We start from the raw sequence: 26,075 nt of genomic DNA, 5'->3' as shown, positions 1-26,075 counted from the left end.
CTTATCACTTCCTCGCCTAGAAATACAGCCTATGAAATTCTCAAATGCTCAGATATGAAATGAGTATTCAAACAAAAGCTGAGATGCTGCTGAGAGGACATGGCTCTCAGTCTGGGACACTTCCGTGCAGCATCAGGATGTCATTAGATCACCCTAGTGTGAGACCTAGGGCAGGGACTGGCACTTAGCGTTCTTTCAAATTCACAGTGAGCATCACGATCGCTCTTAAGAAAACCAAGTGAGGGTCTTAGGGTTACTATTGCTATGATGAAACACCATGACCAAAGACACTTGGGAGGGGGAGACTATTTGGATTGAATTCCACATCACAGTTCATCGTCAAAGGAAGTCAGGACAGGAACTCAAGCAGGGAAGAAACCTGGAGACAGGAGGGATGAAGAGGCCAGAGGGCGATGCTGCTTACCGGCTCCTCCTTACTTACTTACTGGCTTTCTTATGGAATCCAGGACCACCAAACCAGGGGTAACACACCCACAATGGGCTGAGTCCTCCCCCCATTAATCACAGATGAATAAAAAATACCCTACAGGCTTGTAGGGTCTCAATCTTATGGAGACATTTTTAACTGCGGATCCCTCCATACCAATGCGTCTAGCTGTGTCAAGGTGATATAAAATTAGCCAACACAGAGAGTGGTAAGCATTCTATTTGACCAGACTCTATGGTTAAGTGAAACAAATATTTGAGAGAAAGTGTGACTTCAGGTATGTGTGCATGAGTGCACACAGCTAGAACTAGAGAGGAAATTCAGTTTCCCTTATAGGCCCTCCTTCACAGAACACATGCGTGTACCTCCCCTTTCCATGTCCAGTGTTGAGGATCCACTCCAGTGCCTAACATGGACTAGGCAGATGTTCCACCTCTGAGTTATACCCACAGCCCTATGTACTGTACCTGTAATAAGGCTTCATCGGTTGGGTGTGGTGGCCCGCATCTGTAACGCACCTTGGAGAAAGGAAGTAGGAGGATCCCGAATTCAGCGTCATTCTCAGTTTCCTGGTAACTTCAAGGTCAGTCTGGGCTGCAAGAGATATTTTCTCAAGACTGGGGGAGAAGAGGTAGAGAGAAGAGGGGTCTGCAGATGAAAGTTCTATGGCTATAATGTTTACTCCCTCCAAACTCATGTTCAAGTTTAGTAGCCATTGTAACTGGACCTTAAAGAAGTTATTAGGTGGGACTGGAGAGACGGCTCAGTGGTTAAGAGCACCGACTGCTCTTCCTGAGGTCCTGAGTTCAAATCCCAGCAACCACACGGTGGCTCACAACCGTCTGTCATGGGATCCGATGCCCTCTTCTGGTGTGTCGGAAGACAGCTACAGTGTACTTACATATAATAAATAAATAAATCTTTAAAAAAAAAAAAAGAAGTTATTAGGTACTGGGTGCTCTGAGGCCATTACAAAGAATAGAAAGATGGATGGATCAGAAGGGGGAACTATCAGAAGTTCAAGTTCACTTTAACTGTATGGCAAATTCAAAACCAGCCTGAGACACATGAGCCCCTACTCCCACAAAAGAGAGAGAGAGAGAGAGAGAGAGAGAGAGAGAGAGAGAGAGAGAGAGAGAGAGAGATGTGAACACTACTCTAGGGTACTAACTGAATGCAACTACTTATATCAAAAATTATACCATAACACAAATATATAGTCAACCAAATATTTCTATATACTGCTATATTTCTGGAAAGGCCCCCAGTAAGTTGGGACAGTTTTACATCCTAGTAGTAAATGAGGTGTGTAATGGTTTGAATAGCTATGGCCCCCACAGACTCAAGTGTTTCAATGCTTGACCCATAGTAGCACTGTTGGGAGCAGTGGACTTGTTGGAGTAGATGTGGCCTTGTTGGAGAAAGTGTATCACTGTGGAGGTGGGGCCTTGAGGTCTCCCATGCTTAAGCTATGCCCAGTGTGGCACACAGTCTCTCCTGCTGCTGTCTGTGGATCAGGATGTAAAAGTCTTGGCTCCATCTCCAGCATTATGTCCACCTGGATGCCGCCATGCTTCTTGTGGGGCAGGTGGACCACGCCATGAGCCAGAACAACTGGTAAGGTTGAAACAGTTTCAAATCCCGGGTAAATCTCATAATGGAGAATGGTAGGCGTTAGAATCAGCTCCCGGCTACACTCTACCTGTCCTGAAGCATGTGACCCTGATACCCGCTAAGAGGACCATGACAACTGGTCGCATAGCAAGAAAACCTAGAGTCCTCCATGCTAATGAGGTATCTAGATGGGCCCGAGTGAGCTTCCCTTCCTGAACATCTCTTCCTGCGAAAGGTATTTAATCCCTGATTCCCCCTGAGTAAGACGTTTGCATTCACAACACATGAACAACACAGTTTGGACAAGCAATGACTGTTTCCTTCATCAAGGATGGTTGGGGGAGGGGAGTGGGGAAGGGGGAGACTTCGACATGAAGAGCTGAGCCTGAATCTGCTATAGATGGCCTCTCATTGGGAGCCAAGTCAGATTCTGCCTGTCCCAGGCTCAACGTGGGCCCTCAAAGCCCCATTCTCAACTCCTCGCTGTCCCCAGTGGCATCTGGCTGCCCCTGGGATGTAGAAAGAAATCAGCACAGAGAACTATGCCAAGCCAGGACCAACACGGTGGTAGTGGGTAGGAAAGTCACCGAGCTGTAATCGACAGACTGTATGTCAGTGTGGATGCTGGCCGCTGAAAGACCTGGGGTTGGGCCGGGGGTGACAGACGGACTGCTCCCCTTCTGTGACTCACCTACTAGGGAAAGACTCCTGGCCGGGGGGAGAAGGAGCCATTATGGAAAGGGAAGCTGTGTTCTTCTGGAAGCCTTGCCTTCCAGGGGCTTCTTCAGAGCAACCCATCTGACTGGGAGGAGGCAAACTGCCTGGGTCCGCCCTGTCTGGGGGGGAGGGGGACTGAAAAGTAGAGTGAGAAGCTGGGAAGATGGCTCAGCAGTGTGAGTTCAAACCCCGGAACACACGAAAGGGGGGCCGGGGAGAGACACTGGCCAGACTGGACGGTGTCTGGACAAAGACTCCAGAGCCTGGGGGGTACAGGAAAGACAGCTGCTAACTCCAGAACTGCTGAAGACCTCCCCTCTGAGACCCTTCCAACCCATAAGGGCCTCATCACTGAAGTTTTACCTACTGTCATGACTGGATTTTAACAACAAATTATGTATCGTGATAAAAGGCCAAACCCAGCTTTAAAGAAATAGCAAACATCAGACTCAAATATGGTCAGGATGTTGGACGTCCCAGACCAGGAGCTTGAACTATGAACAATCTTCTGGAGGTGCCGAAAGTTCTGGGCAGTGTAAGCAGAGAGAGGCACAAATCCTTTGTTTCTTGGGTTGGTGTGGTTTGAGGTTTAGTCTTCCTGTGTAGCCCAGGCTGGCCTGGAATCCAGTGATCCTCCTGCCTTACTCTCCTGCTTATAGAAACTACAGATATGAACGACCAGGTCCAATGGACAAACCCCAGAAATTCTCCTTCATTTGTTAACATTTATTTATTCACCTTGTAGGGGAGAAGGGCGCACACCGCAGCCCATGAGTGGAGGTCAGGGGAGAGTTTATGGGAGTTGGTTCTCTCCTTCTACCCCGTAGGTTCTGAGGCTCGAACTGAGGTCGTCAGACTTGGTAACCAAATACCTTTCCCTGATGAGCCTTCTCACTGCACCAGCTTTTGTCCACACCCACCTTGCCTTTTTTAATTTCTTTGAAACAAAGTCTTACCATGTGTATCCCTGCTTGGCCTGGAGCTCTATCTGCAGACTCCAAGATCTGCCTGTCTCTGTGTCCTGAGTGCTGAGATCAAAGGTGTACACCACCACACCCAGCCCACAAATAACTTTTTTAAATAAGGCAATCTATGGAAGAGATCATTAGAAAGCTAGAGTTTAAATAGTTTGCCTTGCAGGACACTGTCAAAAGAACAAGAAAAACCTCAGGCGGGGGGGAACTCTATTTGCAAAAGACAGATCTGATTAAGGGCTGCTATCTGAATTATACAAAGAACTCTTAAAACTTAGCAGTAAAACCACCAGAGACACAGAGAAGTTTCTTACAAAAGTAAATGTGATCTCGCTACGTGACCAGTTACTATGCTTCTTGGTGTTTAAAAAAATGACAGTGGTTCTCAACTTTCCTAACACAGTTAACACCCTTGAACACAGTTCCTCATGTTGTGGGACCCTCAACCATGATACTATTTTTGCTGCTATTTCATAACTGGAATTTTAATGTAAATATGTTTTCTGGTGGTCTTAGGTGACTCATGTGAAAGGGTCCAGCAGAGGAGTCATGACCCACAGGTTGAGAACCGCTGCTTTATGTCCTCAACTGGACATGTTGGGAGTATTCCTCTAGTCCCAGCATTTGGAGGGCAGAGACAGGTGGATTTCTGTGAGTTTGAGGCCGGCCTGGTCTACAGCGTGAGTTCCAGGATAGACTTTTACACAAAGAAACCCTGTCTCAAAAAACCAAGAACAAAACTCTATGTCCTTTCAAAAACCTGCATATAGATATTAGTATCAGCTTCATCCATAACTGTCCCGAATTTGGAGGACATCAGTGTCCTTCAGTAGGGGAGCTCAGTATCAGATCTGGACACATCCATACAGAGCTGTCAGCTGGTGTGAAAAGAGTCAAGTGTCCCACAGCCCAAGAAGACACAAAGGGGATGAGTTCAGAAGTCAGCCTGAGAAGACAGCAAGTACATTGTGAGCTCAGTTCCACTACATGGGAAAAGGTAAAATTATGGACCCAATACAGAGATCAGGGACTAGGAAGGTGGAGGCAGGGCCTGCTGCATATTACAACGACAGACACATTGCACGATGCATTTTTTCCAAACCTATACACTATAAAATTTGACCTGGGCATGTGGCCCATCCATCATTCCAGCACTAGGGACTCAGAGGTGTGAAGATCAGAAACCCTATCACGGATCCTGTCTCAAAAAAAACAAAAAAACAAAAAACAAAAAACCAAACAAACAATCACAGTATAATTTGTTTGGGGTGCAGCAGGAGACTTAAAAAATTTATTTTCTTCTTTTATTAGTTAAATTTGCTCTTTGACATTCTAATCAATGTATCTAGTGCACCCTGATAGCTTTTGCCTCTACACTGTGTCCCTCCCACACCCGCTGACTCCCTCCAAACCCTTTGTCCTAACCCACACCTTTCTTTTGTGACTAGTTTAACCAGGGTTGTTTGTGTGACTGGAGCTTGGTGGAGTCACAAGTGGGCGTGAAATTTAAACAATGAGTCTCTCTGACCCCACCTGCAGGTGACAAAAACTGTGGTCCTCCCTGACCCCACCAGCCTCCAACGGTCCTGTAGGAGCACATGAGCCCCTTCCCTACCCGTGATTGACTCTCGTGAGAATTGTCGTGGTTAGCTTTGTCAACTTGACACAGCCTAATGGAAAGGAAATCTAAAAGAATGGCTGCCTAGATCAGGTTGGCTGGTTGTCAGGGATTGTCTTGTTAACTGATGTGGGAAGGTCCAGCCCACTGTAGGCCACTGTTCCCTGGGGTTGGCCCTGGACTGTGAATGGGAAAAGCTGAGCACATACACCTATGTGTTCATTCTTGTTCTGCTAAGACTACAATGTGACCAGCCCACCTCAACTTCCCCTCAGTGATTGACTACATCTGGAATTGTGAGCTAAACCAATCCATTTCTCTCCTAGGGCGCTTTTCATGAGGTTGTCAACTGGGAAGGAAAACTAGGGCAAAAAATGATCTGTCTTTTCTGTTGATAGTTGATACAACCCTAAAGCTTCCTTCCCCATCTGTCCCTTTGTATGTCCGTCCGTGTATGTATATGGAGGCCAGAGACAGGTATCAAATGATTTCCTCTATTGGTTTCTACCTTTTATTTTTTTGGGACAAGGTCTTTAACTGAACTCTTTCACTCATCATCTGGCTAGATGGTGGCCAGAGATAGGAGAGTCCAAAGGCTGGCTAGCCTGGTGAACACAGCAGGCAACAAGAGATCCTGTCTCAAACCAGAAAGAAGGCAAACGCTGACATCTGAGGTGGTCCTCTGACCTCCCCACACAATCTGCGGCATTCGTATGCCCTGCTCACACACATGAACATACATGCACACATGCACAAGAGTGCTCGAAGATTAAAATAAATATTAATCAAGACAAGCAGAAGAATGCATTGCAATGGTGTCACCAGTTTTAATACTGAAAGGACAAACCCCATTTGTCTCTTGAGGACCAGGCCTGATTTCAAAAATGGTCCTAAGGCACCGGCTTCGGGAATAGACCATAAGTCCCAGAAGTAGGTCACAAGACACCAGCTCCCAGAACAGATGATAAAATGCAGAACAAGATCATAAACCCCCCTCCCAAAGAACAGCCTGGGGATATATCTCAGAACGGACCGTCTGCCCTGGACGGCCCTATTTCATCATATGAATGAATGTTCATGACATAGGAATGTAGGACACTGATCACCTGTGACCCCCCCCCCCCCCCAGCACACACCAATGAAATTTTAGATTACCTAATTCTTCTAGAGAGTTCCCCTGGTTCCCTGTGAGAAGGCCTGAGTGAAATAAACACTCGTTTTGTTTTTTTTTTCATAATATCAGAGTCTGTGGTCTTTCTTCTGTGAGTTTTGGACCCTTATAACACATGTGCTTGGTACTTTAGATGAAGAATCACAGAACGTAAGGCTGACAGCAGAAAAGCTAACAAAACACTGGAGAACATTTCCACACTGGGATGGCCCCACTCACACTGGACTAACCCTGCAAACATCACATGTGATGTCCGTGGACATGAAGTCAGGGGAACTACACGGGCCACTGATAAATTCACGACAGGGGAACAGATACACAGGGAACTTGATTTCTATGGTTCCACATCTCAATATTAAAAACAAAAAATGATGTCTAGGGTACCGCTCAGTGATAGGGTGCGTCCATCAAGCCCTGGGTTCCACATCCAGAACCACTACAAAACATAAACTACAAAAAACTGCAAAATGGGGGTTGGGGATTTAGCTCAGTGGTAGAGCACTTGCCTAGGAAGCGCAAGGCCCTGGGTTCAGTCCCCAGCTCTGAAAAAAAGAACCAAAAAAAAAAAAAAAAAAAAATTGTTTAAAAAAAAAAAAACTGCAAAATGAATGGGGTGGGCGGCTGGGTGGGTGGTAAACAGAAGAATGGATGGAGGAAGCTGAACTCTCACCTTGGGGCATGAATGCCTACACACATGCTTTGCTGGTGTCCAGAGGAGGATGGTCGTGTCCACATGGTCCTTCAGTCCTGGCTACAGCTGCTAACAGGACATTTAAGAGTGCTTATGTCTCAGCAAACAAAAAAGTGACACCTGACAGGAGGAATTCAGGAAGCAGGAACCCTGTCAGGGAAGACCAGTAGGGGACTGGGAGGTAGATGTCTACCAAGAATAGGACTCTGAAAGTCAGAAACTGAGGCCATTTTTAAAATACTTTATTTTTCTTTGTGTAATGCACATGCCCATAGAAACCAAAAACCAGAATGTCTGATTCTTGGTTTCTAATGTTTTACTTCTTACATAGCAAAAGTTAAAAGCAGTTGTGAGCTACCCCACTTAGGTGCTGGGAAATCAAATTCTGGTCCTCTGGAGGAGCTGCAAGATACAGTGGCATCATGGGCTGGGGTGGGGTCGAGCCTTGGAGAGGACCCTGAGACACCGGGCAAATCCCTTCACTTGACTAAAAGGACCTTGTACCTCTCTTCCCCAGGGAACAGGAAGAGAGGGGAGGAAGCACAAGACTCCTGTCCAGGGAGGAACTTATGAAAGGCAGGTAGGTGTAGTCCAGCCACCTACACATGTGGATGAGGGAGGGGCCCAGTCTTTGGGACAATCGATGGGAACAGTGGCTACGAATCTCAACAGACCGGAAGTTCCCTGCGTCACTCGGTTATGCAAGTGCTGTGGGCAGAGTGACAAAGAGCAGGAGTATGCGGCAGGGCAGGCTTGGCCAGCACCAACCACACCCCTTTATACTTCAGAGAGGACGAAGGCGTTTGTGAGAGGATCTGTGTTTGTGAGAGGATCCTCGTTTGTGAGAGGATCTGCGTGTGCAGAGGAATGGTGGCACCTACAACCCCCAGGCCACCGAGAGGTGGTTTTCAGACCCTAAAAACAGCTGCGCAGTGGGCAGATAAGCAGGAGCCACTTTACAGCAAAGAACACAGGGCTACGAGATGCCTTCAGGCTGGGACTAAGGGGGACAAGAAGGCAAAGTTATCTAGAGACTAGAATTGAGCCAACTGCCCCCAGGCACATCTGGCCTTCTGCAGGACCAAACTAAGTCCCTCAGCACGGAAGATAAAGGCTGTGCAGAGGGAAGTTAGGAGGTGGCCAGGTTTGGGGCTGCTCAGGAGGGGGCCTCGCTATCCAGACTTTGAGGATGTCTAGGATCTGAGGAGATCCCACTCCCCATGGACAACTCAGGCCAGACACTAACCTCTGCCTCTCCCAGTGTGTCCACCTCAGGTTAGCAACACGTGGAGCCAGCAAAGCCACTTACAATGAACGCTGATGACTCAGGGGCTTCAAGTTGACAGTCAGCAAACTATCAGAAAACTAATTAGGAGGCAATTAACCCGTCTGGCATGGGGTTGCATCTGGGATGCTTGCAATCTCAGCTCTTGGGAGGTGTAGGCAGGCCAGCCTCAGCTGATAGCAAATTAAGGCTCCCTGGCCTACAGGACAGTCAGACTCAAGAAAGGGAAACGAGTATCAGTCCACTGTAGAGGGCGACATAGTTTTGGCTGATTGAAGACTCGATTATGTATCGCTTTGATAAGAAAAAAGCAAAGCATAAATAGTTCGCAATGAGTATTAGTTATTTCTCCCAGCAAGCTGGGAGGAAGGTTGATTTAGCTCACAGTCCGAGGGACTACACTGCAGCACACAGGCGCTTGAGGCCAGATTGCATTTGTCGTCAGGAAGCAACGAGCAATGAATGCTGGCACTGGGCACGTTTGTGCTTTTTGTTCAGTTCTAGACCCTACCTCAGGGAACGGTGCCGTCCACGGTGGGTGGATCCTCCTCCCTCAGCCTAGTCTAGACAATTCCTCACAGGCATGCTGGGAGAGTTGTCTCCAATGTTATTCTAGGTCATGTCAACTTGCAATCAACACAAAGCCATCCCGTGGTGAGAAAATACATTCTCTCACTGTTACTTTGTTTTACATTGTCTGAGACAGGATCCTGCTGAGTAGCCCTTGGCTAGCCTGGAACTGTCAGCAATCCTCCTGCCTCTGCTTCCCAAGAGTTGGGTTTACAGTCGACGGGCCACCATGGCCAGTTCCCTCAGATACTGTAAAGAGGCAGTTCAATAGGGTAATCTTTCTGGGAGACAACATGGTAATATCTATTAAAGAGGGCGTGTGAGGAGTTTTGGGGTGTAGTTCAATAGTGGGGCTCTTGACCTATCTTGCTTACCAAGTTCAAGGCACTGGGTTTGATCCCTACTATGATAAAAATAAACCAATCAAGCAAGCAAATGCCTTTTCACAGAATCTGTCCTGGACACACCTTTGAATTGAGATAAATCTTACCCCAACCTTAGGCCAGAGCTTCTCTGTCTCAATACTCCTGACGTTTGGACTAGAGACTTGTGGTTTCGTAGGATGGGGTGAGGGTTATTTTAATGTGTCACTTGACTAGGTTAGGAGGTGTCTATGAGGTACTTCTGGATGAGCTGGTGTTTAAACAGGCAATGACTTGTACTGTCTGTCCAGGCTGCTGTAACAAACAGTGCAGATTGGGGGCGGGGCTCATAAACAAAGTTGATTTCTCATAATTCAGGGGGCTGACGTCCAAGACTGAGGAAGATCTGCTGGACAGGGCTCCCCACAGACTGCACCTACTGTGTGCTCACACATGACCCAAAGGGTGAGTAGGATCCCTTATGTTTTCTTAAGGACACTGGTTTGGTTGGGAGGCTCCCAGCCGACTACCTGATCCCTTCTCCACAGGTTCCCATTGTGGGGCAGGGCTTGATCACATACACATAGGAGGTACCGACATTCAGACTATAGATTCGTAAAGCCACATGGAGAGGCTTCGACCATCAGTCAGTCTAAAGGCTGGAAAGGGACCTAAGTCTGAGAAAACGATTAGCACTGCCTTCTCAAAGCTTTCCTGCCCTAGGGCTTACACTGAAATACCTCTCAGGAGCTCACAGCCTTTGGACTGGACACACCTTCAGGTTTCTCGCTGCTGTTGCCTCTGACCTGTCAGCCCCCACAGACGCAAAGAGCCACTTCCTGACAAGAAGCCTTATCCCCTACATACAGTACAAAGAACAGATGAGTGACGGATGTCCCTGGCATTCACCCACTAGATACCAGCAGCCACCCCCGTTCCAGTTGTGACAACTGAAATTGTATACCTCCTCTTCCAGCAAGGGAAATTCAATTCCCAGGGCACGTAGCAAAGAGCAGGGGCACAGTGCCCAGAGCAGGGAAGCCAAGGAGCTACAATGACAGTGAGGGTCAGAAGGACAGAGGCCAATGAGAAGAGATGAAGAAAAAGGCTTTTGGTGAGGAGCAAACACAAAGGCCCTGAGGTAGGGATATTCCTGACCCCTAGAGCTGCACACAGGGCCATGAAAGGTCGGGAGGAGAGATGGGCACTTCAATGGGAAATGGTTGATGGGTTCTACAGAAGAATGTTTGTTCGTGAACATAGGGTGTGGGGCAGTGGGCCATGCCAGGAAACTTGGTAAGGCCGAGTGGGTTCAGAAACCCCGGTACCCTCATACCTGAGGTACAGTAGGTGTGTCACCTACTCCCGACCAGGTTCCTGTCCTGGAACACATGAAGAACACTGGACAGTCAGTCACATAGGGGGAGATGTCCCTCCACATGCAGATGAGGCATCCCTAACATCTCAGACCAAGCCGATAGGAAGCATCTGCTTTTAGACCCCTACCTACCCCAAAATGTAAGACCCTGTCCACAAGGAATAAAGCATGAGGGTGACTTTATCAAAGATTGACAGGGAGCATCTGTCATGGAAGGGCGGAAGAGATCCTCTCCAGAAGCTGTCACCTACATGGAGAGGTGTTTTGCCTGTGTGGATAGATGTACACCACCTGCAAGCCTGGGGAGGCCAGAGAGGACACTGGATCCCCAGATCTGGAATCACAGACTCGGTACTATGAACTGACCGACCTAGGCTCTGCTGGAGCTGCAGACGCTCTGAGCCACTGAGCCACCTCTTCTCCGTGTCCTATTTGGCCTTTGTGGACGTCTGCATGCTTGTGGAAGCTGAGCGTGTAGCATACACCCTTAATCCCAGCACTCAGGAAGCAGGGACAGGTGGATCTCCATGTGTTCAAGGCCAGCTTGGTCTACATAGTGAATTCCAGATCGGCCAAGGTTAGTGGAACTTTATTTAAAAAAAAAAAAGAATAAATAGGTGGGGAACGATTGAGAAAGCTAACCAATGTCTAACACACACACACACACACACACACACACACACACACACACACACACATGCACGCACCCACACACGCACGCACGCACACGCACACACTCCTGCCTCGGCCTCTTATTGTTGGGACAGTTTTGCAGTGTTACCCTTCTTCAGAGCGGTCAGAAAGCCAGCTACAGCCTCACAGCCCCTCCTACTAGGAGACAGCACGCTGCCTTTCCTTTTTAAGGCGTCTGAAAAACCAGAGAGGTGACTAACAGAGGCTTTCAGTGCTGTATTATCTGGCGCCACTGGTCCTGAGTCAGACGCATGTCTCTATCTAGGAACAGAGCCCTCACCTCTGTGCTGGTCACCTTCCCGCTGCTGTGACAGGATCCCTGAGACAGTCCCGTTTCTAGGGTCAGCTTTCCACTGCTGTGACGGGATCCCTGAGACAGTCAGGTTTCTAGGGTCAGCTTCCCACTGCTGTGACAGGATCCCTGAGACAGTCCCGTTTCTAGGGTCAGCTTCCCACTGCTGTGACAGGATCCCTGAGACAGTCCGGTTTCTAGGGTCAGCTTCCCACTGCTGTGACAGGATCCCTGAGACAGTCCCGTTTCTAGGGTCAGCTTCCCACTGCTGTGACAGGATCCCTGAGACAGTCCGGTTTCTAGGGTCAGCTTCCCACTGCTGTGACAGGATCCCTGAGACAGTCCGGTTTCTAGGGTCAGCTTCCCACTGCTGTGACGGGATCCCTGAGACAGTCAGGTTTCTAGGGTCAGCTTCCCGCTGCTGTGACGGGATCCCTGAGACAGTCCCGTTTCTAGGGTCAGCTTCCCACTGCTGTGACGGGATCCCTGAGACAGTCCGGTTTCTAGGGTCAGCTTCCCACTGCTGTGACGGGATCCCTGAGACAGTCAGGTTTCTAGGGTCAGCTTCCCGCTGCTGTGACGGGATCCCTGAGACAGTCAGGTTTCTAGGGTCAGCTTCCCGCTGCTGTGACGGGATGAGACAGTCAGGTTTCTAGGGTCAGACGGGATCCCTGAGACAGTCAGGTTTCTAGAGAGGAAAGGTTTTGCATCAGTTCGGTTCCTGCTCACTTGTTCTTGCTGCTCTGAGCCTGCAGACACAGCACATGCTGGTCGTATGAGGTGGTAAACTGTTTGCCTTGTGGCACCTAGCAGAAGAGTCCCAACTCTATCGTCGCCCCAAAGAGATACCCTCAATGACCTCACTTCCTCTTACTAGGCCCTATGTATTTTATTTGAAAGTTTCCTACATCCAGGCTAGACTCAAACTCCCTGTATAGTTGAGGATTGCCCTGAATTTCTGATCCTCTTCCAACCCTTCCCCGGAGTGTGCACCACAGCATCCAGTTACTGTGGGCTGGACGCTGGAGATTGGACCCAGAGCTAGGCACACTAGGCAAAGGAGTCTCATTTCTTGGCCGCAGCTACCACCCGTTAAAGGTTCCATCTCCCAATAAAGGCTATCTTATCAAACCTTTAATGTGGGCTTTGAGGGACATTCCAAATGGAAATGACAAAGTTCAGACTTTTCGGTTAGGTCTTGGGGTACATAAAGCAGACCAGGCCTGCAGAGTGCCCTCTAGTCACAGTGAGGCAAAAGAACGATGTCTGACTTCAGGCCATCCCCCTCGAATCTCCACTGGCTCTCAATTCTGTGTCTTTTGTTTGAATTATGATGAACCTGAGAAAATTCACAATCTCCAGCCCCAGTAGGAATCCCTCACAAGGGGGAATACTTCTGTACGGGGCTGGGCAGTGGGGAGTCTTAGATTTTTTTGCCTCTTGGGACTTGAAACAGTCCACGTGCTGACACCTGCAGGACTGGGGCATCTGGAGGAAATGCTGGGCTGGGAGCCCCTTCCACACGGGCTGCAGAAAACCCTAAGGAAGAAGCAGCATGGACTTGTGCCGTTGTCTTAGACCAGCAGGTTAGTGGGGCCTTTCAAGCCTGGGGTCTGTGATCCCAGGAGACCTGCAGGTTACAATCCTGCACATGGTGCTCGTACGAATGTGGTGCTCACAATTCCAACGCTTCCCTGGGAGCCCACAAGACAGCACTCATCGTATCCCCCTGGATGTCATACCAGCTCATTAGCCTTAGCCAAACCAGAGTCTTTCTCCCCTGGCCATAACCCACACCACCGTGGCATTTTCTGACAAGCTGACAAGCGATTGACAAAGTCCCTGGATGAAAGCGGCATTTTGTTTTATGGGTGGAGAGAAAGCGGCTTTCTGTCTTCGTGGATGGTGCGATGGGTCATGGAGAGCCAGCGAGAGCTCCTGAAGCCAGGTCACAACCTCGGCTCTGAGGATGGAGCTACACGGAGAGGAGACAGAGGACAGAAGAGTGGGCTTAGAGGTGCTTATCTGTGCACGTAGCAGGTTGAGATGGGAGGACTGAGTTCCAGGCCAGCCTCGACTACCTAGCAAGATCCTCTCTAAAAATGAAAAGTCATGTGATAGTGAGCTTTTGGTTAAAGTTACAAAATGTCTCAGGTAATTAAAAAGGGTTCAAGATTTTACAAGTTTTAGCTCATGTCTTGTGTCTTCTGCTTTTCTGTCTGCCGTGAGGTGGAACATCATGACTGGAGCAGAGAGTGAGGTAAAACTGCTTACCTCATTAGTCAGGGAACAAAAAGCCAAGATGAAAGGACAGTGTTGTCATGGTCCCCTGCTTGTCGCCACAGTCACCAGTGGGGACATATCAGATGACTCAAAATCCACTCACAAGACCCCAATTCACAAAGGCTCTACACCCTGTGACTTTGGACACACACACACACACACACACACACACACACACACACACACACACACACACACAGCAGCCAAAGCCTGACCAAGCTCCTCTCGGTGCCTAGGTGCCTTCCCACAGTTCAGAAGCAACAGGGGTCATCATAGAAACCAGCTTCCGGCTGTTTACAAAAGCACTATAACCACCACAGAGGAACCCTCGTGCCTCCCCCTAATGTAAAACTAGCATTATCTGAGTCAAGCTGTGGAAACCACTCAGTACCCCAGGTCAGAAGACGACCAAGGAGGAAGCCAGATTCCAGGCAGCCCCCAGTGAGAAAGGCCAATAACCTGGATTTCTGAGGGGCCGGGGGGGGGCTTAGCACAGGAGGAAGATGTCCATTGTGATACTTTCTCAAAGCCCCCACCGTGGAGGGTCTGATCTGAGGGCCAGGATGTAGCGTTGGCCTGCAGTTGGAGCTGAAGGAGACTTCTAGCCTGTCTCCAGTTTCACAAGTTCCGACAAGCAAGCTTTGGGCTTCAGTAAGAAGCTCGTGGAACCAATGGGAACAGCTTGTTCTAGGGTCATTTTAAACTTCTAGCATTTCATCACAGAAGCGCACCCCAGCGAGCTTGCATGGTCACCGGCGAGCTCATAAACAAGTAGATTTTCTTGTTAGAATAAATAATAATGGTCTAAGTCTTTGAGTAGATTTTCTCTTTTATTGCTTTTGAGTGGAATTCTGGGGGTAAGCTGGATTTGGAATGCACATCTTGTTATTCAAGACACAGAGGTAGATGGATTACTAAGAGTCCTAGGCCAGCCTGAGCTACATAAATAGCAGATTTGTATGTATCTCAAAGAAAGGAAGGAAGAAAAGAAGGAAGGAAGAAAAGGAGGGAGGGAGGGAGGGAGGGAGGGAGGGAGGGAGGAAGGAAGGAAGGAAGGAAGGAAGGAAAAGCCTAGCTGGTTGTGATGGTACATGCCTGTAATTTCAGCGCTGGGAAGACAGAAGCAGGAGAATCAGAAGTCCAAAGTCACCTTTGCTACATACTGAGCCCGAATCCAGCCCGGTCTACTTCAGAACCTGTTTCAAAAAAAAAAAAAATTATAGACATAGAAACTTCTGGGTCTTTTTTTTACTGTGTATGCACGACACACATACTTGATGTGTTGGTGGACAGGTGCTTTTCAACAGTGCACCTAGGGGTCTAAAGATAACTTTGAGAGTGCATGCATGTGTCTGGCGTTTATATGTTTGGTATGTGTATACGTGTACCTGGTGACGGTGTGTGATGTGTGTATGCGGTGCACATGTGTGTGGTGGGTGTCTGTTTTGCTTTGATAATGTCATTTAGGTACTTATTGTGTTTTGATTTGCATTTTCTTCCTGACAGATTTACTCAAGAATCTCACCCAACTTTAAATCGGGTTGTTTGTGAGATCCTGATCAACCAAATGGACAAGGTCCAGAAAGACCATCTATAAAAATGGAACTTTGACCCCACCCACAGTGACCTGAACAGGAAGGCAACCCTTATCTGTAGAAACCAGCCAAGGAGGGCAGCTGTGTGGGCAGCCTACAGGAAGCAGGACGCTATCTCTAGGGACTCCTGGGAAGCTAAATATTAACCTCTAGAACAATCAGTCCCAAACACCAGGACCTGATCAATAGCCTGCTTCCAACTTAGGACCAACCAGAAAGCCAAATACACTCCCGTCTCTGATCCAACCTCCCTAACCACAGCCTCCAAGCCATTGCCCTCCCACCAGCAAGCCTCCTCCTCTCCTTTGCCTTCCAGTCTTTGTGCAAGGCCCTCCCCCTGAGGGGAGGTCCTGAGCAGCAGCCTCTGCTCTTCATAGTCTGCAGTCTTCAACGCCTTCATCTTACTGTTGACCTAGAGGGCTAGGATGGCTCTGTGGGGGCAGGCACTTGGTATCAAACCTGATGACCTGAGTCAACCCCCAAAAGTTGTCCTCTGACCTCCACGTGCACACTGTGGGGCATTCACCCACCCACCCAAACATATGTTTAAAAGTTCTGGGACTAGGCTGTGTATCTCAGTTGGTAGAATGCTTACGGTCCCCATCACTGCATAGAACACATGTGGTGGAGCATGCCTGTATTCCAGGACTTGGAAGGTGTAGCATGGGGATCAGGAGCTCTAGTTCCGGGACACGTATGAGACTGTCTCAAAAAAAAAAAAAAAAAGGCGAAATAGAGAAATGATGCTTTATATATCTGGTTACTACTCATCTATACACCTATCAGATATACAAAAAACAAACAAAACAAAACAAAACAAAACAAAAACCCTTTTTCCCCTAGCAATTGCTTTGTCTTCTCAATATTTCCCTTTTAAAAATATCTTTTAAAGGGCTGGAGAGATGGCTCAGCAATTGAGAGCACTGACTGCTCTTCCAGAGGTCCTGAGTTCAATTCCCAGTAACAACATGGTGGCTCACAACTTCTGTAATGGGATCTGATGCCCTCTTCTGGTGTGTCTGAAGACAGCTATGGTGTAGTCATACAAATAAAATAAATATATAAAAATAAAGAACTCATTAAAAACTTTTAAACTTTTGAATTGTTCTTTTGTTTCCTGAGTGTCTGCCTGTGTGTGCGTCTGTGTGCCGTGTACATGCTTAGTGTCCCCAGAGGTCAGATCAGGGCATTGGATCCCCTGGATCTGGAGCTACTGATGGTTGTGAGCCACCGTGTGGGTGCTGGGAATCCTATCAGGTCCTCTGCAAGAGCAACAAGTGCTCGTGACCACAAAGCCATCTCTCCAGGCCTAACTTCCTTTTAAAAGATTTAATTATGTGCATATGTATATCTCTGTGTGGACACACATGTGCGCGCGCGCGCACGCACACACACACACACACACACACACACACACACACACACACACACACACACACGTGTGCAGTGACCATGGAGTCCAGGAGAGGGCGAAAGATGCCCTGGAGCTGGAATTAGAGGTGACTGCACTGTAAGTTACCTGATGCGGGTGCTGGGAATTGAACTGCAGTTCTCTGAGAGGCTGCAAATGTTCTCAAGTGCTGAGCCATCTCCAGAGCCCTGAAGTGTCTGCTGAATCGCATTCTTTAATTCTCATGAAGCTAGGTTGGTACCTTCTTTTATAGCTCATCATTTTAGAATGCTATCTAAAACAATGTAGACACCTGCTCCAGAGTTTTCTTTCTTTTTTTTTTCTTTTTTCTTTTTCTTTTTTTTTTCGGAGCTGGGGACCAAACCCAGGGCCTTGCGCTTGCTAGGCAAGCGCTCTACCACTGAGCTAAATCCCCAACCCCGCTCCAGAGTTTTCAATATACACTGACAACTAATCCAAGACCATTTTCTTGGATAACACTCTATTACTTCACAGGCAGGGCCAAATACCCCACCTAAAGTGATCCCAACACTTCAGGGGCTAAGGCAGGATGGCGAGTTTTAGGGAAGCCTGTAAGATCCTGCCTGAAGCATCCTCAAACAATATAGCGTACTAAGTCCCCTTTCTCACCCTCAGTCCTTACTGCACCCCCGTCCAATGGATGAGCTATAGTAATTAAGTGGGCCATTACTCTCATTTTGAGCATATTTCAATCCATTAAGAAAGGATGTTTGTTTGCTTGTTTTCAGGATAGGGTCTATGTAGATCTGGCTCTCCTGGAACTTGCTCTGCAGACTAGGCTGGCCTTGAATGCATAGCACAGAGATCCACCGGCCTCTGTTTCAGTGCTGCCAAGGGCCACCACTGCCCACCAGGATTTTTTTTTAACCGTCATTTAAGGACTGGTAAGATGGCTCTGCAAGTAAGGCGCTTTACTGTAGACAAGCCCGACGAAATAGCTGAGCTTGACCCTTGGAACCCACATGGCAGAAGGGGAGTTATCCTCTGAGCTCACTGACACGTTCACACAACACGAATGTAAAAATTAACATAAAGCAAAAAATATAACCCCTTTCCTCATACAGTGCTTCCCTTTAACCCTGTCTCAAATAAATATCTTTTAGCAATAAGATACTTTTTAAAAAGATTTTAAAAGGGGCCTGAGAGATGGCTCAGTGGATAACAACACAGATTGCTCTTACAGAAGACCCAGGTTCATTTCCCAATAGCTATAAGACAGCTCATGACTGTAACTCCAGTTCCAGGGGATCTGGTGCCCTCTTCTGGCCTCAGTGGGAACTGCATGCACATGAGGCACAGACTTACATGCAAACAAAACGCCCACCATTGATGTAAAATGAAAGTAAGTGTTAGCAATATATTAAAGTAAAAAATGATTTCATAGAGGCTTAACTTGCATTACCTTTTCTTCTCGGTAGACTGTATTCCAAGGAATGGGTCCATTTCACCCATTACTGAACTTACAAAAATCTTTTCAAAGAACTAGCTTTTTTGGTCATTTCCTGTATCAATTTTCTATTTCCTATCTCGCTGACCTTTGGCTAATTTTTTCTCTTTTATGAATGCTTCAGCTACATTAACACAAAATGTGCTCACGTTTACCACCTTCATTCAGTTCAGTGCAATTCTGCATCTCTGTGGAGACTTGTTCTGTCCTTGTGCTCTGTAGAAGGCTGCTGTTTTTGTTTTGTTTTGTTTTGTTTTAAAGATTTATTTGTTCATTACACTGTACACCGTAGCTGTCTTCAGACACACCAGAAGAGGGCATCAGATCCTATTACAGATGGTTGTGAGCCACCATGTGGTTGCTGGGAATTGAACTCAGGATCTCTGGAAGAGCAGTCAGTGCTCTTAACCACTGAGCCATCCCTCCAGCCCCCAGAAGGCTGCTGTTTTAATCTCCAAATATTTGGGTACTTTCCAGCTTTCCTTCTGTTAATGATTTCTAGCTGAACTCCATCGTGGGCTCAGAGTACCCATCATATAATTCTGTTCTTGCAGTTTACAGTGTGCCTTGGAGCTGGAACTGGGTGTCTTGAATGTACACTCTACATGATCTTCTGAAAAGTTTGAATGTAGTCGACTACCTCAGGTTGACTGGCAGTGCTGACTTTTTGCTCCTTTCCTGTGCGCACCCCCCCCCCCACTGAGTCAAATTCAGAGCCCTAGTGCATGCTAGACAAGTACTCTTTTGCCTCAAAGCTTCATCCCTGGGTTTTCTGAGACAAGGTCTTGATACTGGCCTGAAACTCACTGTGTAGCTCAGAGGCCTAGAACTCAGAATCCTCCTGCCTCTGCCTTCTCTGTGCTGGGATTGTCCTCTGGGATTATCCTAGGATGCCCACATCTGGTCATTTCCTGCTCAGCAGTATAGAAGTGTCTGTGTGTGATAGTGGGTTCATCTACTTTTCCTAGACAAAGGTCTAGGTTTGTGCTAGGTGTTCTATTGTGAAGTAGATGCATGCCAAGGATTGCTGTCTTCTTACAGGAAGAGAACACCCACTGTTTCTGAGACAGTCTCTAATTCAGTTGGTCAACTTCATCAAAGGGCTGTGGCCATGCCTTGGTCCCCCCCCCCCCAGGCTTTCTCAGTTGTTCCAATGACAGTAGCTGAGGTTTCCCCAGATTTTAAAATTCCACCTCCCTTCTGACCTGTTCTTCCTGAATCTTCTCTCTCTTGTAGTACTGGATTTTTACAAGCACTTCGAAGAAACCTGCCCCATTAACACTTTACTTAAAATATGGGTCTAAGAGCGGCTTTTTGTTCAGTGTTTTGTTTCACCTTGTTGGACTGTGATGATGTCCTCCAAACTGCTTCTGTATCCAACTCCTGCTGGGATATTTCCATTACCAATTTAATTTCTTCTCAAATGCCTACTGCTTGTTTCTTAAAACAGGCTAACATGTGTCCATTTATCTTTTTTCTTGACCCCCCCCTTAAGGGAATTTTTGAGTCTGTTTTTGTGTTTGTGTACAAGTGCATGCATGCACTCATCGAAGTGTATCTATGTGTGTGTCTGTGGGTATCTGTGTGTGTGTGTATCTGTGTGTGTCTGTGTGTGTGTGTCTGTGTGTGTGTGTGTATCTGTGTGTGTGTGTGTGTGTGTGTGTGTGTGTGTGTGTGTGTGTGTGTGTGTGTGTGTTTGTGTGTGTGTGTGTGTGTGTATGTGTGTGTGTGTGTGTGTGTATCTGTGTGTGTTTGTGTCTGTGTGTGTGTGTGTGTGTGTGTGTGTGTGTGTGTGTGTGTGTTTTGTCTGTGTGTACCTATGAATATGAATGCAAGTGTTCATAGAGACCATAGAGGATGTCAGATCTCTGGAGCTGGAGTCATAGAAGATTGTGAGCTTCCTGAGGTGGGTGCTGGGAACTGAACTAGGTCCTTTGTAAGCACAGCACATCCTCAAGTTCTTAGTCCTATCTCCAGCCTCGTCTCATTCTAACTTTTAAACAGTTCTTATTTTGGACTCAGAGAGTCAATATTTTTGGTGCATAATGGTCCACTATACATATGTATATATACACAGACAGACAGATACACACACACGTATGTATGTATGTATATATGTTATATATCCTTAATATTTCTGTAAAACCAGTAGTATATCTGCCTTCATTTCTTATTTTAGTAATTTGAGTCCCACCTCTGTCTTGGTTACCTACAGTACTGCCAGAGGAAGATGACTGCAGAGGGCCAGGGAAGGCTTCTGGAGAGAGAGCCTGGGTAGATGAGGCTGCGAGAAGAGGAGATGACCAGAGAATGCCCTGGCATCTGCTGTCTAAGGAGTTAGACACTGCCCCAAGTTCTCACACCTACAAGCAGTTATTCCAAAGCACTGTGTATCTCTGTCCGTATTCCTACATTAAATACAGCCTGAGGTTGGCAAGTGAGGAATCACCCCGTTCCCAAGATTTGTTCATCCCCAGGTCTGAAGCAAGACCTTGCCCAGCACAGGTGTCTATCCCTCTGAACTGCTGCTTCCTAGACAGGAGTTTGTGTCATGAATCCTGCAAACTGCAATGAGTTCTGACCTCCTTGCTGCCAGTCTTCATACTGAACAATGTGGGCAACTCTGGGGGCACATCTTGCCTCCTAAGAATAAATCCAGGCTGTTTCCGGCCCCCACCCTCAGTGACCAATAGGATTGGCTGTTTGGGGGCCCAGACTTACCGTACACGCTGGAAGCAGTCACCTGGTACAGGAGTAAAAGTAATCACAGAGGGCAAGCATGTGCTTCAGTTGTTTTTATTATTCTTTATTGGTCCTACCAATGTGACTCTTTACCCAGGCCCACTTTTCCTATGTGTGCTGGCTGTGGAGACGGTCCGCCATCAACCGCCACCTAAGTCTCGGTTAGTCTCACCTTCCTATGCCTTCTCCTCACTTGGCCTCATTGTCTCAGAAACCGAAGGCATCTGTTCGTTACTGTTTCGGGTCTGTGTAAAGGTACCTTGGCAGGAGAACATGCATATGACTTTTAAAATAAAGACCAACATTCTGACACTAAGGTAACACACAGAAAAAATACAGTACTTAGACATCGTTGCAAATAAATACCCCGTACAGATGATGTTATCTTAAATGTAACAATGTTTTGTATGAATCAACACTGTAACAGAAGGCAAAGAGTCCCAACAACTAGGAATAAGAAATGCTCATTCCAGGAAACAGAATTCTTCAATTTCTAACAATTTATATTATTATAATTTGTCCCTTTTTAGGCCGGAGGACAACTTCTTTTCCTCCACTAGTACCAATTTGACCACACCCTGAACCTCACTTAGCAAGGGTTTACTAAGGAGTTTTACTGACTTCTGTTTCCTGAAATTAACAGTGATTAGTTACACCAAGCAAGAGAAGATATAATGTCTTACTTTCACATTTGCAAAGAATACTATGGCTAACCCTCTTCCCCTACTCACATGCCGACTGTGCCGGCTCTCCTGACGCCCTCAGCTCTTCACAAACGTGATGTCTGTACAGCTTGCTTAGCCTGTCCCAGGAAGTCCATTTGGTTCCCAAAGCACAGTCCAGGTTTGTGTTTGTTTTTGTTTCTAAGCCCCTGAATTTGCATGTGAAGAATCACTGACTAACAGAATTTTGCACAATCACTGTTCTCTCTCCCTCAATGAAGATGCCCAAGTACGAAGTGAGGCAGGTACCTCCTGGTCCACACTGGCCTTCAGCATTCCCAACTAGCTCTCCGCTGCCCATCCTGGAGACCTTACTTGGCTGGGACACCTCCCTGAACTGATGAAGGCACTACTGGCAATGGTTACTAACAAAAAGGTGTTGAAATAGAACACCTAAAAATCGACGGCTGTAGAATTTTCTAAGTGTACCACAATTTGGCACGACAACCAGAATAACAAAACAATTCCAATTTGGAATTTCACTGGTGCAGTTGTATAAAATTCTGTTAGTCAGTCATGCTTCACAATGTCCTAAAACCCAGAAAACTCTGGAATTTGTAGGTAATACTACTCATTCAAATAATTTATGCTTTCAAGTGCCTATTACTGTTTTAACCAGAGCAAAGGTCAAGTTTTCTTCTTGTTACATTGAACTATTCCTAAGAATAATAATAATAATACAATATGAAAAAACCCCAGAATTGGAATACCCTGGATTTCTTAATGAACATGGCATTTAAAATCTGTAATTTCAAACATGAACCACAATGCCGTGTCCTCTAAAGGCTGCTGAACCACAGCGTGGACACACTAGCCGGCTCCTTGCCGGGTCGGAGCCTCACCCGCAGTCTAGCTACACACCATGGAGCTCAGCTCTACCTTGTGCTGACGCAGGTCAACACACCAGAGCTAGGACGGACAGCTACAGGACCACGCGCACAGACCACGGCACTGGAGACCGTCTCTATGCAAGGAATTAAGGAAGCAAATATAATATCAAAATATCAAAAGTGCACAGGTTGATCGGATTAAAAGGAGCATGTGTAATAAGGACCCCCAGCAGGCGTTCCAGCTCCTAGAGCCTGGCCACGGCTGCGGAAGGAAGGAAGCAGGTTCTTCGGCCAGAGACCTTTCCAAGCAGCAGCTTGCAGCATTCTCAAGAGTAAAGCTTTTTTTTTTCCTCCCATTAAAAACTTGGGGGATGCTATTTTGAAAGAATTACAGTGGCATATCCAAACATTTCTAAGTGGGCTTAGGCTGCCCTTCCTTCCTCTGCATGGGCCACAGGAGGGGAGGGGGAGGGGCTGCAGTGTGACAGGGCCTGGTGGCCACGTCCTCCGGGCAGCTACTCTACAGCTGAAAACAGGAGAAAACAAGACAGCATTAGAAATGAGTCGCGTGCCACTCCCTGCTCACTTGACTGCTAAAGCTCCTGTTCTGGGCGTGAGTGAGCGATCACGTTAGTTGGCAGAAGGCCTGCTGCAAGTGTGTTAGGGGTGGGGCTCCAAGTGCCCACAAAGCCCCATACGGTGTAAGAGAAGCTGCGTTCTGGCCCGAAGAGAAAGAAAGGCAGAAGGTGGGTGGGCATGCGGGCAGCCATTCCCAGGACGGACATGCAAAGGACACATGTGGTCTGTTCTATCCCCAGTGTAGACCCTGTGGTTGGTGCCTAGACTCTGAGCACACTGGGACACCCCAGGCACCGGAGGGAAGAAAGAGAAAACTGTCTCAGAGACTACAGGGCCCCATATTGGGTAGCGATTGTTCCACACCATGAAAGATGCCTTTCCGCAGGAGAGGCAGCCAAGCAGCTGTCATGGGAGATGGGAGTCTTAAGACTGGATGCCCAATGGGGACTGGGAGAGAAATACTGAGCGGAGTCCTGCTTTACAGCTCACTAAAGCAAACGCCTGGTGCCACAGCTCTGCACTGCCACAGCATCTGAGGGGGGAGCCTCGGTGGCCTTTCTTCCTTCTGCAGTATCCCCACACTACACTGGACTGCAAAACTCTTACCTGCCGGTGCTGAACACAGCTCCAGGCCACAGAAAGCCCCCGCACACAGCTGGGCTCTACTGTGCCCTGCAGTCTGACAGAGCACTAACAGTTCTCAGAACACTGCTTCTTTGGGTCTGACAACTTCTGGGGAAGGACCCAAGCACAAGCTGAGGATCTCAAAGGACCAAAGAGCAGGTTCTGTACCAAGGGCCAGGGTCTGACCAGGCACTTGGAACACTTTCTCATCAATCAAAAAGGAAACCTAGGACCTCAGGCCCTGCCAATCTGTCTCCTCTCAGGGCAGAGCAGCATGCAGATCTCAGAGATGAGACCCTAGAGCAGCCCAGCTCTGTCTTCCTGGGCTACGGTTATTGTGTCTGAGGTGTGGGGCTCACTGCAGAAGGCAGGCTCTCAGGGTCCATGCCCTCTGGGTCTGGGGAAGAAGTTCTGCATTTCTGTTCTGAATGTGGTTTGCAGTGAGATGCTGCACAAACTACAAGGAAGTCTTCATGAAACTACGCCAACCACAGAGAGCTAACCTAGGCTAGTCCTGTGATGCAGGCCAGAGCCTCACAGAACTGCTTTCAAGTGCTGACAGCAGACACATGCGAAGAACATGCAAGTTTCAACTCAGGTTCTGCCCCTGTGAGTGCCCAGGGAAGAACTCACCCTTGGGTTCGCCTAACAGTGCCTGGAGGCCCTGGAAAACATTTTCACCCCACTGTCTTCCACAAAGCTGTGCAGATCCACCCCTACCTTTGATACCAGCATCCCAAGACAGCAACTGACATGGGATACCCCGGGGGTGCTGTGGAGTGAAAAGCAGCACAAAGCTCAAAGTGTCCTGGTGACAGACGCACCCCAATGCTGCCGCTCGCCCAGAATGCCGCCCTCTGTGCGTTAGTCACGTTAAGACTGGCCTAGCACTGCTGTCCCGCTGCTGCAGCTGGGTTAGTTGAGGTGAAGCGGACGTTAGCGGTGTGCGGCGCCCCACGGCCCTAATCACAGTAAATGCTGTGCTTCTCGCTGCAGAACACCTGGTTGGCCAGCCCGGCGCCCTCCGCCCTCTCGCTGGCACAGGCGCAGGTGTGACTTACGCTCGGTGTGGCTGGCTTGGCCTTGGAGGTGGCCTTGTTACGGCCCCTGCGGGTCTGCTCATGGTCCAGCTCCAGCAGCTCCAGCCGCTGGGTGAGTGCCAGCTTCTGCTGGATGGCCATGCGCAGCAGGGAGTTAAGAGTCTTCTTCTCGTCCTCGGCGGCCGCCAGCTGCCGCTGCATCTCGTCCAGCTGCGTGATGTACTCGTCACACCTGTGGAGACCAAGCACAGCTGAGAGGCTGCACGAGGAACAGGCCCAGGTGCCCCACTTCAGGGCGTCTCTCCTGTGGAGACTGAGGTGGGGTCAGGGCTGGTGAAGCCTGTTCTGCTTCCTATTGCAAAGGCTACTTCAGAAAAAGGCCATGACCGTGTGAGAGAGGCAGTGCTCAAACAGACCAGCAAGGCTACCTTCAGTTCAGTGTTACTGCACTGTTTCTTTGGGGAGAGGGAGGGCAGGAGGAGTGGGGTGTGTACCTAGTTCCTACGTTAACCTGACAGACTACAGTCATTTGGGAAGAGGGAATCTCAATTGAGAAAATACCCCTTCCAGAGCGGCCATTAGGTAAGCCAGTGATACACGATACACTTTCTTAATAGTGATGTGGGAAGGCCCAGCTCACCATGGTGGAGCCATCCCTGGGCCCTAGGTGCTATAAGAAAGCAAGCTGAGCAAGCCATGAGAGCAAGTCAGTAGGCAGCATTCCTTCTCGGCCTCTGCATCAGTTCTTGACCTAACTTCCCAAGGCTGATTAACTAGACGCTATCAGGTAAAATAAAAACGCCCCAAGTTGTTTCTGGGCCGTGTTATTTTATTACAGCAATAGAAACCCTAAGACGTGGGGGTGTTTTTTTGCAGGCTTGAAGTAGTTCTGATAAGCAAGGCTTGGCCCTCATCCGTTTGACTTTCTTCCAGTTCCAGTAAGATCTCTCCCACTTTAAGGACAAAAA

General features: G+C 48.0%; 1 protein-coding gene across 1 annotated transcript in view; it reads right to left on the bottom strand.

The window, feature by feature from the left end:
* Nucleotides 1–21,350: 21,350 nt before the first annotated feature.
* The window catches only part of Bicd2 (BICD cargo adaptor 2), a 43,551-nt gene continuing 38,826 nt past the window's right edge, over nucleotides 21,351–26,075 (bottom strand). Inside the window, exon 7 of the mRNA XM_032884349.1 lies at nucleotides 21,351–25,339. Coding sequence (XP_032740240.1) covers nucleotides 25,030–25,339 — 310 coding nt within the window. The 3' untranslated portion in view covers nucleotides 21,351–25,029. The remainder of the gene's footprint in view (nucleotides 25,340–26,075) is intronic.

Source organism: Rattus rattus, chromosome 14, assembly GCF_011064425.1.
Source record: "Rattus rattus isolate New Zealand chromosome 14, Rrattus_CSIRO_v1, whole genome shotgun sequence".
In the NCBI taxonomy this organism is placed as follows: Eukaryota; Metazoa; Chordata; class Mammalia; order Rodentia; family Muridae; genus Rattus; species Rattus rattus.
Note: the sequence above shows the minus strand (reverse complement) of the source record. Positions and strands in the feature narration are given on the sequence as shown.